Source organism: Rhea americana, unplaced genomic scaffold (assembly GCF_003343005.1).
Source record: "Rhea americana isolate MKP2758 unplaced genomic scaffold, rheAme1 scaffold_5, whole genome shotgun sequence".
Classification (NCBI taxonomy): Eukaryota; Metazoa; Chordata; class Aves; order Rheiformes; family Rheidae; genus Rhea; species Rhea americana.
This window is the reverse complement of record NW_028186645.1, coordinates 11,468,363-11,485,731: the sequence shown is the minus strand read 5'-3', so window position 1 is coordinate 11,485,731 and position 17,369 is coordinate 11,468,363. Positions and strand designations below refer to the sequence as shown.

At 39.0% G+C, this 17,369-nt stretch overlaps 1 protein-coding gene across 1 annotated transcript in view; it reads right to left on the bottom strand.

Moving 5' to 3' along the window:
• STON2 (stonin 2) overlaps nt 1–4,238 on the bottom strand; it is a 64,136-nt gene extending 59,898 nt beyond the window's left edge. Inside the window, exons 1-2 of the mRNA XM_085317589.1 lie at nt 4,194–4,238; nt 14–225 (exon numbers count right to left, since the gene is read on the bottom strand). Of these exons, the coding sequence (XP_085173715.1) occupies nt 14–101 (88 nt within the window). The 5' untranslated portion in view covers nt 102–225; nt 4,194–4,238. The remainder of the gene's footprint in view (nt 1–13; nt 226–4,193) is intronic.
• Between the last annotated feature and the right edge of the window lie 13,131 nt (nt 4,239–17,369).

Genomic DNA, 17,369 nt, shown 5'->3' with positions numbered 1-17,369 from the left:
AAAAGTGTCTTACCTTGTGGTTTAACAGGGAGGAGCAGGTCATCATTGAAGGACACCCACTCAGATTGGTGGGAAGCAATGACACCAGTCAGAGATGTCATATTTGCAAAAGGCTACTCATCTTCTTTTAGTGATTGYGAAGAGTAATCAGAATGGGAGCGCAGTATAGTGAAGATGAGCCAGTATAGAGAAACACCTCTTTGTGCTTTCTTTTCTTTTCAAATGCTGTTAAGAAAAGAAAGGATTAAATTATATCTTTTAGAAAATTAAATGGAAAAAGAAGTGCCACCATTCTAGTATTATAGAATATTAAAACACTTTGATTACCACAGGCTCAGTACTGCCAAAATGTTGCTGCCTTTGGGAGAGGAATGTTACCTACCTCTGTACAGAGGAGGGCTACATTAGAGCAACTCTTTGACTATTTTGACATGACGGTGTTTAAAGACCCTTAGACGCTTTCATCAATCACAGAAAACTGTTTCATTCTTAACTCAGAGATCTGTGTCTCACATAACCCTGGGAAACAGGTTGTGAGGGGATTCTCCCAAATCTAGCAAATTTTGATTATGATTTAATTTAATCCAATTCCCAACATGTCCTCATTCCTCTTGCTACCTGCAATGTCTGATCCCTCTGAAGAACTAGCAACAATCTGCATTTCTCATTATCAGTAAAATTTATATAGCCAGATCTGAAATTACAACCAACTTTGTAAGCAGAACTAATACTTGTATCATACAAATTTACTACTGGGAAGCTTTGACTCTCACCRGCAAAGATGTGCGTTTCAAAGACACTCTTGTCTATCCAGGAAAAAGTTAAAAACAAAACAAAACAAAACACAGTATAAACAGAAAAATTACATGTTAATAAGATTATCAAATTGATTAGCAAGATCAACATGCCTGTGTGAGGAAGGCAGACATAGGGAAAAGCCTTACACCAAGTACAGGATCATAATCTAGAAAACAATATCTGAAAGATAGGGTTGTCCAAGACTCAGATTGCAGTTCAAGTATCAAAAGATGCCCTGGCAGCTAGCTGCAACTCTGCTGCTTGAAYGGAATTTCACATTTTAATGTTAAAAATCAGTGCCTTCTTTAAATCTCGTATGACATTGAGCATGATTTTGCTGTAGCCCAGTAAACATTTTCACAGAAGTGGTAAGTTTAATTAGGATGAACTCTGATCGGATGAACCTCACATAGATCTGGGAACCTGCTAGGATCAGTGGGACACTTAACAAAGGGGTCCGATTGCTGGCTGATAACTTGGAAAGTCAGGTCTAGGGAGAGAAACTGTCCTTTGACAAGCATCCAAGACAGGCTCAGGTTTGCAGCTCACTTTATAACTCTCACAAGATTATTGCCTCCTCCTAGGGAAGTGTGAGAATTCTCTCCCTAATTATCTGAAATATCGAAGTTCTTGTTGCCATGGTATCTAAGTACTTGAAACTGCTAACAAGCTCAGACTTGGCTATTTTAATGGTGTATAAGTGGCATCTCTTGGCCTATTGCCTCTCACCTAATTTAACGTTTTTCTGGCAAAACTTCATGTTGGTTTAAAAGAACAAATATTTTACTGAGATATCTCTTTACTCTACATTGATAACATCAAGTTCCACAGAGCAGAACAACATTTAAATGCATTTACCCTTCAAGCATTTTCTGCAAGAAGATCATTAATTAGCTCCAATGTTATTCTCTTTACGTCCACAAAGAGATTAGTCAGGCAGGTCATCAAATAAAAGCTGTGTGAAACAGTTGAAAACTTCAAGTCTTGATATCACAAAACAGCTTGACAGYCGACAGAGAATTTATGGATCCAAGTTAATTGTCTGCAAGCTGAAAACTGGACCTCTTCAACCAGACTGTAACATAAAATATACAGTTTTCTGCAAAGAGAAAATGATTTCATGAAGACAGTCCTGACTGTCAAGTGCAATTTGCCAGAAGAAGATTGATCCTGTCCCAATTCAGTTCTTCCAGAACTTRTTGCCGTCCCACAGTCAGTCACCTCACATACCCTTTTCCTCTTTGTACCACTAATTCCCTAATGTTGGAGAAACAGCTGCACTAGAGCCCCAGTGCCCATGGTAGGAAGTCTGCATTCATGCCGCGTGGGCAGGTACCTTTGCGTGCCTTGCATAGAATCCATTAGGGGCTCTATTAATAGCAATCACAGACAAAGCTTAACATAGAGACAAGCTAGCAGAAAAAGAATAATCAGATCTTTAGAGTCAGAAGGACTTCATATGAGGGAGGAAGAGGACGACCTTGATATTTTGCTTTCCCCATGTGAACAATTAAGCTGCCTATTTTTGTCTTGTTTAAATATCTGTAACTTACATCTTTTTTTCCTAAACATCTGAATACTGACCTCGCCCCATTCTCCTGAAAAAGTCCTGCTGGAGCATGGAATGACATGAAATGAAAAAAGAAAACAGTTTATCATGTGCTTAATGCACACAGACTTCAGTAGAGCTTTTTTTTCCTTTTTTTTTTTTAATATCCAAGGAAAAAAGCCACAAAAGAATCACCAGATGTGCTATTAGGTAGGAGAGTTTTACCACTATTTGGCCATGGATTTCTTCTTTCACTCTGCTGCCCTGGCACAAGCAGAATTTCTAAAATCATTCAGTACTAAACAACACAATGTCATAGTTTAGAATATCTGATTTAGAATTTTATTTGTTCTGTTCCATTTGATTTGCCCCCAAGTTTTAAAACTGATGTCATAGTATGAAGAATGACTACACCTTAGTCTGAATTCCAGATCTACTTTGTAGATGAAGTCTTGTGTCAGTCTCCTCATTTGTATAGTRTATACAGTGACCATGCATCTTAATACGGACAGTGAGGAATATGAGCCCAGGAAAGCATCAGAGAGCACCAAAAATTGCACCATTAAGTGCACATTCTAACTATACGACTTTTCCACTGCTGGAATTTTCTACAGACTTCCTAGTTTGGTATATGATGGAGATTGAATTGACTTATTATTAGAGTTACCACAACTTTTCAGAGAAGCAACCTGAAAGAAAGGAAAGTCAGCCTAAACAGATTGTACTATCTAAGACTTTCAAAGCAGAGGCAATCTGAGGATGCATATGTTAGGATGAAAAAAAATATATATATTAAAAGGAGAGAATTTCTCTCAGCTTTTCACAATGCCTACTCTAACCCAATAACCTGACATAGACACTTCTACAGAATTGTGAATGATGTATAGTTAATTCCTTTGCAGATTGTGCAGAAAAGGCTATAGAGCTTCAACCTGAATTACTTTTACCACTCTTCACATTCCAGAATGCCCCGTAAAAAAACAAACCAAACAATCCAGCTGTGAACCAAGGAGGCTTAGCCAGTAGGACACCAATTCTACTATGCTTTCAGTTAACAAAATGGTGCTGCAATTTGCTGAACAAGTASAGAGGTGCATATCCCTAGGAGATGCATTTGACTTTGTAGGAAAACCCAAACCCTTTTCTTAGCAAAGCAACCAGCATCAACTGTTTAAAAAATGCAGAGAATACTCTGCAAGAGAATTTTGGATTTTTTTCTCTCCTCCTTCAGACTTCCCAAACTTCCATAGCTATTCCTAGAGAAATAGATTTTGGAGCCTACAAGTACTGAAGAATCAAATGGTCCATCTCTACTCTAACTGATCTATGATTAAAGCCAAAAGTCAATGCTGTAGTCAATGCATGCAAAAGGAGATGTAAAAACCTTTCTTGGAACAAAGTATTCCTAGGCCATGCCAGCACTGCATCTCTCTTTATAAATAGAATTCATGTAAGTATCTGGATTTTGCTTTTTCTGGGTTTGTGCTATTATGTGGATTAAGTCTTTGGTGATGAATTGTGGGGGGAGAGAAAAAAAAAAACTTATTTACCATAGCTTGGTCATCAAAAATTAGGGAACCCCAAATTTTTGTGAAGATGTTCAACTACTATAAAGCAAATACAGGATAAAGCCAGATGTTAACCCCAGTTAACCCCCTTACCATTAACTTCTGCTTCACGTTTCCCTTCCTTACACCACAGTTTCAAAGCAAGATGTGTAATTCAGTGACAAATAAGTGACAATTATTCCCAGTTCTCTTTTAAAACTGAAGCAGCTTCATTTAAAACGATAGAATGGCTTTGACAACCAGAAGCATCTTCTGATTTCAAATCTACATATACTCACAGCCAGTTCATAGCCGTTTCTTTTTGTGACAAGGTTTGCTCTCTCCTCTCTTGTTTACCCCTGCTCTATTAACAGATACAAAGAAATATCGTCACCCTTCTGACCATGGATTTTGTTATAACAATCACAAGTTTCACTAATACCAGGAAGGTCTCAAGGTAAAATATGTAATTTTTATCTTGTCTGTTTGGCAAACCTGTAGAGACAAAACAATTCTAACATGAACTACAGAATGATTGCTGCCTTGGGCAAATTTCCAAGTGAGTGAGAGCTCATGGTTCTTCCTCTCAACTTGGCCTGTAACAAAACACTGACCATCAGCACATCATGACCTGAATAATAAACAAACTCCAAATTGGAAATCTGTTCTGGAGCAACAAGAGACAATCCTAACTACCTCATGGTACTACAACCAAAAGAAAACATGACCAGGTAAAAAAATTACAGGAAAACAGCCTTGGAAGAAACCTTATGAAATAAAGGAACTAGATTTTTTTATTATTACTGAAAAGTCATTGCAGCAGCTATCCCTAAGTTAATGAATGACAGAGATGATGAGAGGAAAGCAATCACATTAAATTATTTTACATATTGCATTCTTTATATTGAAGATCATATTTTCCCCATGTATACAGGTCCCCCAGCTCAAGCTGCCCCTGAGAAAATTTCAGGTTACACCAGCTTTTAGAACATATCCCAGTTTTATTTATTCTGTGACTCAGATGTGCTAGTATATGGAGTTCCTTGATCTCAGCATTGCCCTAATAGGTTCAGTCATTATTTGGTGCATGTCACTCGTTTGTACGAAAGCTATTGATATATAGGGAAGAATTAGGGCTCCAAGGGACCCACACTGAAGCCACTCACAAGTGGCTCATCTGGCTTCTCCGGAGGCAGAAATGGCTTTGCCTGTTACAGATGACTCCAAGCAAACAGCAGCAAGAGCCTTGATAGCACTCTGTGTATACAGCCCAGTATATTACCATCCCCTGGGGCTGACGATAGAAATGGCAATTTTAGAGATAGAGGGAGGCAGAGTAGGGCCATCTGGCACGTTGGATGACAGAAAAGCAGTCAGAGTCTCCCTGAGCACAGTACCCAGTCACACTGGCTAATGGCTATGCCCAGTTGTTCCAACAGATGATAAATCATCTGTCTAAATCCACACTGCAAATCAGTGACAGAACCAGCGTTAGAGCTGAGGTGTTTAGAGATGCCCATATTTTCTTTAGATCACAAAACTCAACAGCCAAACATAAAACCATGCCCCACAAATGCTGGAAGCCCACATTTAGTGACAGTAAGAAAAGAAAGCCCGTAGGTAATGTGTGGATAAAAAAAAGTGATAAGCGTCTCCCTCAGGAAGATTTGTATCAAGGCTAATATCCAAAAGGTCAGCAGCTGCTGTTTTCTTTACATCATGATTTATCTGTCACAGAAGCTCCTCTATTTTCCAGATGAGAAACAGAAACATCTAAGATCCTCTCTTGCAGACAGTATCAGGATATTCGGGGAGTTCAGAAGGCAATGCGTTCTCTTTCTTCGGCTAAGGCCATGCTTTAGAAACACTTCATGAGTTCTGAATGCCTCATAACTAGAGGCTACCAGATAAGATACTATTTAGAGTGGTGAAAAAGCTGATAGTGCAATTTTCTTCCAGTATCTCTTCCTCTATTCCTTGTGCTCTCAAGAACCTGAGTATTATAGAAAAGCATTGTAGAACAGCAACACAGAAAAAGAATAGGAATTATATATAATTTGTAGTTTTCAAAAGTAATTTAGCGGGAAGAAACTAAGGGAGGATACCAGACAAAATGTTTGGCAGAGATATTTCACATCCCCAGTCACATCAGGAAAGCAGGAGAARCTTTGCATTTCAGAGCTTTTTAAATAAAGCTCACTGGGGGCCCATGATGCATTCAAAGCATAACTGCATTAAAATCATAAGAATAATTTTCCAAACTGCCAGCTTTGCAACTCGAACTAGGTAAAGAAAGACTGGTCTTTGTCAAATACTACTCTAACTTTATAGACCAACAATGCCTTAAAACYAGACTAGAGAAGAAAAAAAATCACTTGAAACAGTAGAAAAAATGCAAAGTTATTTAGCAGGTCATTTGCATTTCTAAAATCTATGATTTTTTCCTACATCCCATTACTACACCTGTCACAAACTTTCTCTGACCCCTATTTGCTTTATCTCGTGAGAGCTTAATTCATATTGGTTCAGGATGGTGAATTTGCAATAGTGCCACCTATTGCACAAATAATGCCACTAGGAATGACACTCCATAATATGGGAACTGGGTTAAAAAAGCGATTTCTTCTATCAAACCTGAAAAAGTGGATCATGTAAGGGACACCTTTTTCAAAAGAAAGCTCCCACAGAGCATCTCAACTTGCACATCTGGTTTGAAAGCTTTTATCAGTATGTTCTTGTCTAAGTCATGCACAGACAAACTAGACAGATGTACTCCATTCACTAAAGCCCCCAGAACTTCTTTTACTTTACTTATTGTTCTGATGATTATCAAGCTGTATTTTTTTTCCTCAGTCATCTCCTCTCTTCTGCTACAGTCACTGAAGTAGAAAGCATAGTGTTTTACAATCACCCTAGGACCAGCTATGGCATTACAGTCCAGTATCACTAAATAAACCTGGCAGCAGGTGAACACAGGTTGCAAAGCTCTGCCTGTGCACATCTTTTTTCTTTACTAGGACTAATGACAAAAGAAACAGGGAAGTAAGTAATCATAAAACTTTACTAGCCTATTTTGCTTGATGATAAGCCTTCTTCCAGTAAAGGCACATCCTGGCTTACATGAAATGCAGTCCTGTTCTGCCAGATACTACTATTCTAGCATTGCCTGTCTATCTTGCAACAAATTCCTGCTTTAGACAGTGTTCACTGTATAACTGGCAAGGCTTCCATCAGTGAAAGGACAGCCAGTAAATTTCTTCCTACACCTCAAGGCTAGTTTCAGTCACACAAATGAAAGGGGTTATCTTCTAAATTACAGCTGAATTCATACTATCGTTTATACTAGTAGTTAGATCAAACAAATTCACTGAAAATAGTGAATTTTAGTGAATAGTACCAGCCAAACTCATTTTGGACTAAGAAAATTATGAGAAAGAAGTCAAGTACTCAAAACGGTAGTCACATTCAAGACAAGTCAGAAATGGGAATCKGTACCTAGACATGCCTCACTGGAGGTTGTATGCCTACCTAGATAATGGGTATTCATTTAGCTGAGCTGTGAGCCTCACAGAATGGGAAAACAGATTCAGAGGGAGGGAAAAACAGAGGAGCCAACTGTGAAAGCRGCAGAAAAACATGGACCTTTAAGGAGGTGACATAGTCCTGAAAGAAAGCAAAGAAGCTTTTCTGAGCAGAAAGTTGAACGGAAAGGGAGATTAGGAACAGTAAGTACGAAAATTGTGTTCTGTTTGAGTCTTTGCCTTACTTTAAAGCTATAACTTCCAAGCTGTATCAGCACCTTTCAAAGGAACAGACTTTAAAAGGGGATTCTCACTAGAAGGGAGACACTGTTTGAGGACTATGTATAAATGGAATTGTAAAACATGYGGCTGCCTCTCATTTTGAGGAAGTTCTGGTTGATTATTTGAAGTTGAACAAAATAGAACAAACTGGAAGAGGTATCAAAGGAAATATGCCTGCCCTGGCAGAAAATTTCCTTGAATGATCCAATTGATCTTTCCTCATTTCTAGCGTTTGGATAGCCATTTGAGATTATACAACTTTGTATGATGCCAGGACACTGCAGTCTTTCAGGGCAATCCACAAATACCTTGTTTGTTATCACTTTCTATTTTAGATGCTCTAAATATAGGCCCATTAGACTTGATGATTCTGTGTGTTTATAGCATGAAAACTCCCTGTGTCAAAAGAGTGAAAAGCAACTCTGAAAAAGGCATGCTTGAGCAAAGCTTGTATTTAAAGGGACCCAATTCCTGATGTACTGATATAAAAAATAGCTTATTTAAGCAGCATAGAAAAATTTCTCAACAAGTCAAATTCACACACAATTCAAAAAAACATGTTTGCATCACAGTATTATCTCAGGCATTGGTCTAATTGCATTTCTCTATAATCATCAAAACATGAATTACAGTGTGTGCTAAACTAGCCTGATCTGGAACAGAGTGTATGAGAAAACACAATGGTGTTAGTAAGAACAAAACATGTTTCAGGGAGGGAAAAAGGAAAAAAAAAAAAAAAGGAAAAGAAACAACATTGTGGAATATCTCTGTCAGCAAGACCATACCTAGAACAAAGGGACAGTAAAATGACAGTCCCTCAGAGTTGCTAACTCATCTTCTGGGTTCACTTGGAATTTGAACAGAACACAAAAGCTTTCTTACCCTTCAGGCAAAGGAGTGWACCCATTTCCTGAAAATGAAATTCAAAATATTCTGCTAACTACCAGCACTTTGGCACTGACTGGTTTCAGTGAGTATCTGCTACTCCTCTCTTTTATGGTACTGTAGCGTCCCTTCAATATAGTCAGCTGTGCCTGTGAGACGGCAGGTATCTCGGTGCATTCCAGAAAAGGCATCCAAGACACATTGCCATGTATTTACATGAGATCATGCAAATAGTGCAATGGTACATGGAGCCAGGCTGGGGAAATCCCAGCTGGGTACAGCAAATGACTTGCCTTTTATTACAATCAAGGGATTTTGCTGAGGAAGGAAAAGGAGAAGCCATTTCAGGCCTGAATATCAGCCATAGGAACACAGAGAAGTTGCATTTAAGAGCATCAAATACTGCAGAAAGAGTTAATGCAAATACTGTTGTGGGGCTTCCAGGAGGTGCTGATTTTTTAATCTGATACTAATGCCCAATTACRAAGAATTTGAGATATTGACAAATATGTGGTATTATATATTGAATTTCATGTTAATTCTCTGCCAAAGAAAGAACATAGAAAGGATGACCCTAGTCCCTGGTTTCAGGGTGCTTGGAATGGCTCAAAGGGAATAGTCAGCTGTCACTGTGCCAACACGCATTTGCAGTGCTATCAGCCAGCAGGTAGTAAAACAAAATGATTAAGAATAAATAAATAAAKAAAKAAAGAAAGAAAGAAAGAAAGAAAGAAAAGGACATTGGTCAATTAGTCAATGCTTAGGGCATTATTGCCGAAGCAGATTGCCAAGAAACTGACTGAATAGCAGGGAGCACTGTGCTACAGAAACACTAACACAGCTGTGCAGAGACCTTGGAGAAAGTTTGCTGCAGATTGAACTGAGTATTATTTTGGGGAGAAGCTTCTGTGATGGCAGCCTCTCTTACACCTGGCTTGAGCCAGTGATGTACAAGCTGTCTGGGTATATGTACTTGCATGTGATATACATAAAATCTAAAATTAAACAAACATTCATTTATAGGTATAGGAAAAAAAACTCCAGTTTTTATACATAAATAAGAATGTGATCTTTCCAAGTTCCACATTCCACATTTTGAAGATAGAGAATAAGCTAGCTGGCTATATGAAACTCAAGTTCCAATAAGCAAAACAAAAAACAAACAAACAAACAAACAAACAAAAAACCCCAAAGATCTACAGTGAGGCATTTCACTGTTCTTTCCTATTCAGATAATTTATTCAGTTCTTAGTCCTTCAAAGGAAAAAAAAAAWATATGGTCTTCAGTTTCAAACAGCAGGCATTYGATTTAACATTCAATCATGTAAGTTTTAAATGCATTAGGCCATCCTGTATACCTAACAAAAAATGTTCCTATCTTAAATTTAACTTACCTATACCTTACCTTGCACTCACCTATAATTTAAATTATGCATGAGGAAACTAAGACACTAAGATGAGCATGATGAAGACAGACAATTAGAGTAATGAACATATTCAGCTCTCAACTGGACTTGGCTGATGGAACATTTTGTCTCCCAAATTTTTAAATAAGAACTTAATTACATTTCTGGACACTGTCAGATCTAAGTAACCAGAAAGGTAATGTTCTTTAAATAAAAGCATCAAGTCTGATTTATGCATAACATGTTCTGCACTATTTCTGTACTTCAGTACAGCAAAATTATAAAAACAAAACAAAAATAGGTTTAAGACAGACTTACTTTTGCCTTGAAGACTCTGAATTCTTTTCACAAAAACAAAGCAAAGGAAACAATTTCATGAAGATTTCATTTATCTTGCTGAGAAACCAACATAATGCATTGTGTACTGAGAGGGATGCTAGGCACTCAGACAGTAAAGTCAGGGCATTTTTCCTTAAAAGGTATAGAATCTGATTATTCTCCTTTTTCAAAATTCATGTTAGGTAATATTATCAGAAGTGCTTTGTAGCTGGCCACATGGCTGCCTATTGAGCCTGCTCTGGATGTGGAAGAATAAGAATTTTAGGAACTTGCAAATAAATTCTGTCTATTGGTGCACATTTATGGTTTCTATCTACTTTATTTTCACACACACACACACAAAATACCTTGGGCGACCTTTGTGAGTAGTGGAACAGGTTGCCCAGAAATGTTCTGATACCTCTCATATCCTTGGAGATACTCAAAAACTAACTGGACACAGTCCTGGGCAATGTGCTTTAGGTGACCCTGCTTGAGCAGGGGCATTGAAATAGATGATCTCCAGAGGGCCCTTACATCCTCAACCATTGCCTGATTCTGTGATTGTCAGCTTACCCTGGTGCCAACCAGAGCTAACATAGCCAWAAGCTGACATGGTTATTCYRCTCCTCAGCCTAGGGTATTYCAGAGTTGCACAGCATTATGATACRTGGAAATCCCGGTTCAAAGTAAATGTTTAAGCAGCATTTCTGCTCTCTCTCCTGCTCATAGGAATTCAAGTCCAGTTAACTTTTGGCAAAAAATGTCTCTACTCAGTGGACTAGTTTTGAAAATGGGAGGTGGACAAGTTGATTTCAAAAGACTTTCGAGATATTTACTTCCCTCTCTAACAGAGACGTAGGCCCATGAAGAATTGAAGCACAGTAGAAAGCAAAAGGGACAGGGACCCAACATGCTGTTACCAGCCTGCCAGTGACTCACTGTGGCAGAGCTGTAAATCTGACTCCAGCATAACTCATACAGACACAAACAAAAGCATGTTATAGACTACTGAAGATTAGCAAAATTGGAAGAATTTAAGTGTTTATAAGGCTAACAAAGTTCCTTAGAAGAAGAGATTAAAGCTTGAAAGTTAGGGCCTGATTCATTGTCACAGAAGAGCTTTATCTGGCTGTTCAAAGTTGCAATTCCCAAAAGYCTGTGGTCACCCTCAAACAATTTGGGCTCCAAGCATTTTCATACGAATTGTTTGGATTTAATATAGGATATATTTGTAATTTCTTTTGGAAAAGAGTCAATTTAGATATATTGGTAACAAACTCTGAGCACACATATACTGTGGTAAACTAATAGAGTTGCCTCCATTCAGACAGACTTGGACAATTAGATTAAATTGCAGAAGTCACAGTGACGAGTTATTCAGAGGGAGAGAAAAAGCCCAGATCTGCCAGATTCTACCACTGGTTTGCTCCCTTTAGTGACACTTGGGATTCTGGCAGTGAATTCTTAAAAAGTCCAGGCACTCAGATCCCCTCTGAGCACTTACTCCTTATGTCCAACTCACGTACCTTATAATTTGGAGTGAGATTCAGGAATATACACCTTATGTTTCCATCATGAATGAGATATGAGTGGACATAATTTTCAGCCAAGTAAGTATTTCAACTTCAGAAAACCGGAAATAGCATGCCAAGAATCAGAGTAAGGAGAAATTATGGGTGGCAAGTCACAGTCCACAGGAACAGCTAGTCATTAAACAGCAACTAATCATTAAACTTCATAGGCCAAATTCTTCCCTACAGCTGTTCTATTAAAATCATTATTTTGAAGTAAACTGCTCTTGTGCTATGGAGCTTGACTAGCTCAAGTTTCAGAAACGTAGCTGGTAATACTTATTCTCTTCAAAAAATGCTTAGTAGTGCTTTTTACATGAGTCTCAATCACCCACAAAACCACCATGCAGTTCTGCAAAATGGTACCTTCTGTTCACAAGAGGCCCTTGGTTTAGATAGCGAGAGAACAAAACTACTACATAACATACCCACCCTGTTTTTCAGAAGTAAATCAAAGATAGATCTTTCAATTGAGCTCACAGCGGGCAAACCCAAGAGCCCACARACAGACTCGGTTTCTATAAATACTCACTCAATTCTATAAACGCAAATTAGAGCTTGGCCTAAAAGAATATAATGAGACAAGAAGCACAGCTCAGCAAAAAGAGACCCTCTCTCTCTCTCACGCACCAGGCAGGCCTGCTGTCCAGGGACTGCAGGAGCCCTGCTCTGAACCTCAGCAGCAGGGTACTCTGCTGCTCTATGATTACGAGGATGGCTTGTACTATTAGAGAGCACTTTCATAAGCTCTTGAGGCACACAGGCCAATTCTATCCTAGTTTTAAGCCAAATGAATTACACTGAGACACTAGTTCAGTTACCTGAATAAAGGCAGATGATCTAACTTTAGACACCCAAAGTTACACATCTAAGCTAGTCACTTGATACTCTGTTTATAGTCAACAGAAAGAAGATGACACGTTCCCTCTCCCCCCAACCCCCACCCCCAGCAGCCTTCATCCAAGCTATTTAAAATGAGGTGAATCACCCTCTGGAAAGCCTATGGCAACTAACTTAGGCTCATATGTCACACCTAAGTCATGGCAGCTGAATTTCAGCCAAAAATAATACTGTCTGCCTCTATTGACTGCCTCAGTTTCCCCTTTCATTGGTATGTTGTGTAAGTTGGATCCTGCCTAACCCAGTAAAACCTCTTCCAGGGAATCCAGCTAATTCCCCAAATCCTAAGGTATGTATTCCTGATCCCTCAGGGCTTCTATGCAGGTTTTTATTATTACTGCTACCAAGTAACATCCCCCATCCTTCTCAGGGTATTTTTGATGCTACTTTTTGGCTTCCTCCTTCACTACTCTCCTTAGGGCTGTTTTTTTTCCCCCCAGGAATCTTTCCTATGAGTTTCACTTAGTTCTGTCTTCTTAGAGAGAAAATACCTCCAAAAGAGCTTAGGAGTCACAGTTAATATTCAAGAAAGATGGCTTTACACAACGAAAAATATAAGTAGGATCATAATCTGTGCATCCCATCTTTCTTGTCAGTATCAAAGAAACAATCCTGCCTCACTCTGCAAAGAATGAGCAAGAGAAACCAGCATTGGTTTGTTATTCAAAAGCTTATTTCACATTTCATATGAATGCCTCTGAGCAATATAAGATGAAATCACCAAGTGCTGATTTGAAGTAATGGCACAACAAATCAAGAGGTTCGTAGAGCACAACCTCTTCTAGTACATAAAAATGTAAACTTCCAAAAAAGTATTATATATATTTTTAGACAAGTCACGGCAGCAGACTGATGAACCTCAATAAACCACTGCTGAGAACCACTGCTGAACCACTTTCAACATTTTAGGAAATTTTTACTRTGAGAAAAGTACCTACTGAAGGTAGTTTTGGAATGGGTGATGGGGAAGGCTCTTTAATTTTATGGCTCCCTTCCATCAACTATATCTCTACAGAACTGATACTTTAGAAATCTACATATTTCAGTAATATGCTTTCTATAATAGTATTTTCTATTAGTAAAGCACTGTGCATCTAYAGATACTCAAGGGACATATGCATTAATGTCTTCTCTTGCTGTAACTTCTTTTTGAACAGTAAGTTATGGTGTTCATATTTTCTTCATACTATCCTGTAAATATATACCTAGCATTATGTTACATTTGAAAAATTTGAAACAAGTAGTTCAAGATGATTAAGCTTACACTAGCAAGCAGTGTAAACCTTAYCAATAGGAACAGATCTGTAGGATGAAACACTTGGCATTAGGGTTGTAGCTCTGATACTACTGCTTTTAGGAGCTTTTACTTCAGATTATCTCTGAACTGGTCCTGAAAGCACTTCCACAGTGAACAGCCACAGAGACCCATGCAAACAGTTCTGTTGAATTTTGCTGATCAGGGGCTCTTTGGGTTCTTTAGGTCTTGATTTGGTGGGATGATTTTGTGGGATTCTGGCTATCTAATTCAAGTTAATTTAGAGTCACATGTTCTAAAGTTAGCCTTTAAACTCTATCTACAGTTAGCAGAGAGAAAAGGACAGCTCCAGAGAATTCAGCTCTTCCACACCATAATAGGTGAGAATTGCCTTCTGAAGGCTCTCCTGTCTGAGCTGACCATAGAGTAAGCTRAAATGATTAGCTTAAACACATTCAGCTTTTCAATGGCCAAGATTATATCACAGAAGCCCACCATGTGAAAACTTACATCTCTAACTTATTGCCTGACAATGTTTTTTAGTTTTCCTTGTTTCAAAGAGAAAGTTAACATTGCTGAAAAGCTTCAGACTTGGGCCAGACTTTTATTTTCAGCCTACCTGTAAGCACAGAGCTTTTCACCAATTTAAATTTAACTTATTCTGTTAGTTTACTGGCAAATTCCAGGATGGCTGCTTTGCATAAAGCCTCAGTGCCATACACTTGGGCTAAAAGTCTCCTGAGGAAGTGGTACTATCAGGAGCAGTGTCAAAGCAGGACAAAGCTTGTAGTAGTCCCACCTTGGAAACTGCCTTCTGTCTGGAAAACTCATCACTTGCACAACAGGCGCAAAAGAAGCCTGACACAGCAAAATAYCTTCCTGAGCGATTTGTAGCACACACATTGCATAGAAACTATTTCTCATCTCCATTTACTGATGCCAGACTTGACATAGCTGAAAAATGGTGCATTTAGCCCACTCACAGTATGATTTTAGCCCACACACAGTCTGGCTTTCTCAAACATGAACATGTACCAGTTGCTAGTGCTTAGTGAGTTAGGCTGGCAAGGCAGTTGGAAGGTTTGGAAATGACCACTACTGAGTTATTTGTTGCTATTTACTTTGTGGCCATTGGACTTCTATCTAAACCACCACACAGCAGAATATTAATAATGTCACTGATGTAACTAGTGAGCAAAAGGATAAAGGAATAAAGGAGAGGTCTGCAGCTAAAGAGTAAGGTAGATTGGCAAGACCTTAATGATAACTAAGGGCATGAATCATAGGAGGGTACAGGTAGTCAGAAATGAGAGCCAGTGCACTGTGTGAGAGAAAAAAACCTGACTGTTTCTGTTCTTGGAAAGTTTAATTGTCATGTTCTTAATGGCTTTGATATTTTAAAAATAATTTAGAAGGCTCAACTATATATATAAAAAAATAGTGATCACTAAAGCTGCCAGCTGTATTCCTGTATCTAGGCTATACTATTTTTTAGATCTTCCTGAGGAATGGCAGAGTCTTACTATTACTGCTACTTGCTTTTTAATTCAGATCACCATAAGAATACCACGGAAAGCCTTTAGTATTGTACAGAAGGACCCCAAAACCATTACTTGACAAAGGCATGGATTAAAAATAATTCATAGCAAATACCACTTTAAGTTATAATCAGATAAACCTGTGAAAATGCCTTAAACAGGAACCTTTCCAAATCTAGGCTTTGGGAAACTCTTAAGTATGTAGGGAAATGGCATGCACTCCATAATCCCAGGTAACACATCTCACTCTAGATTGGGGAAGGAAGTCTTCAAGCTTGTGATAAACAACACATTTTGCTAATAGATTAATTTGCTACCTGATTCATTTATAMAAATATTCATACAAGTTCCACAGCTCACTTGTTAGTGTAACACAAGGTACATTTTAGCCATCTAGGCAGAGAAAAAAAAGAAAAACAAAAAGAATCCTGTGTCACAGTTAGTGAACCTAAGCATTTTACAAGCAACCGTTACCTTGAAATTTACTTGCCCAAACTAGTAAGTTTACCAAACATACATTTCACAGAAGACATGAATGATTCATAGATGATTCACAAGCATAAAATGCTGTATTCATCAAATATTTGCCTTGACAGTACTAAAAATGCCCTCAAACCATGTGAAACTGGTCTAAGGATAATTCCCATCAAAAGGCCTGACTGAGCAAAGGAAGAGGTGAGCTGTAAAGTATTACCTGACCCAGTCAAGGAGACAAATACTAGTTTTTCAAAGAGAAACATACAAAAAAAAAAAAAAAATCCAAGTCTCAAAAAAGATTAAATCATGAGATAAACCCAGAAAAGTTGTCTGATTTTAGCAAGTTTACTCAACAAAATAACTAGCAAAAACCTAAAAAAAAAGGGGGGGGGAGTTACAGTATGGAAAGGATATTTAACACAATGACTGTGCAGATGGGCAGGAAAGGGTCTGCCCAGTTGTATATCAACATAAAAATTAACTTTATGTGGGCATATGTGGTTCGAGATTTTTTAATCTATAATTTACATAATGTATTCAAAATAGACCATAGAAAGATCACTGGCAATTTGTATTTGCTTTGCAGAATCTTAACCACAGAAAAAAACATTTAGAACACAATGTATTTCAGTAGAATCAAGAAAGAAAAAAACCAGAACCTGAGTAATTACACAGAGCAGCTGAGGGGTAGGTGGATACAGGCAGCTTCCACATGCTGCTGTTAATGATTCATTAACCCTTCTGCGGATGYAGTGTAATAAACCCCCAGTGCCTGTACCCAGACACAATGTATGTTATTACAAATACAGAGGAGGGCACACATTTGCGAGAAGATACTGACGGGTTGCTAGGCTGCACATCATAAATAGCTTCATCATAAACAGTTATTAAAAAGGATGCAAGAACCAAGGAGAGACAGGTTGAAACACGGTCCAGACGGCTACGGCTAGGAGTGACGCCTTGAGCCCCAGCCAGGGAGCTTTAAGCTGGGTAGCGGAGGGAAAACTCGAGCTCCCTCGAGGTGCGATCAGCGCCTGGAAGGAGGACGAGGATATCGGCAACCACCCCGAGGGGAAGGCAACAGCGCCAGCTCCGCAACCGGGGCTGCCCGATTTAGTTTTTCCTTGGCTCCGATTCGTAGATTTCCTTAACCTCCGCTCAAACGCAGCTTGCAAGCCCGCTCTGGGCTTCCCAAGCAGCGCGGCACCTCCGTTCCCCGACCGGGGCCGCGCGCAGCGGGCGCGCCCCCTCCCCGGCTCTCGTCTCGCGCTGGACGCGCCCCGCCGCGCGCAGCCCCCGCGGGCGCGCAGCCCCAGCCC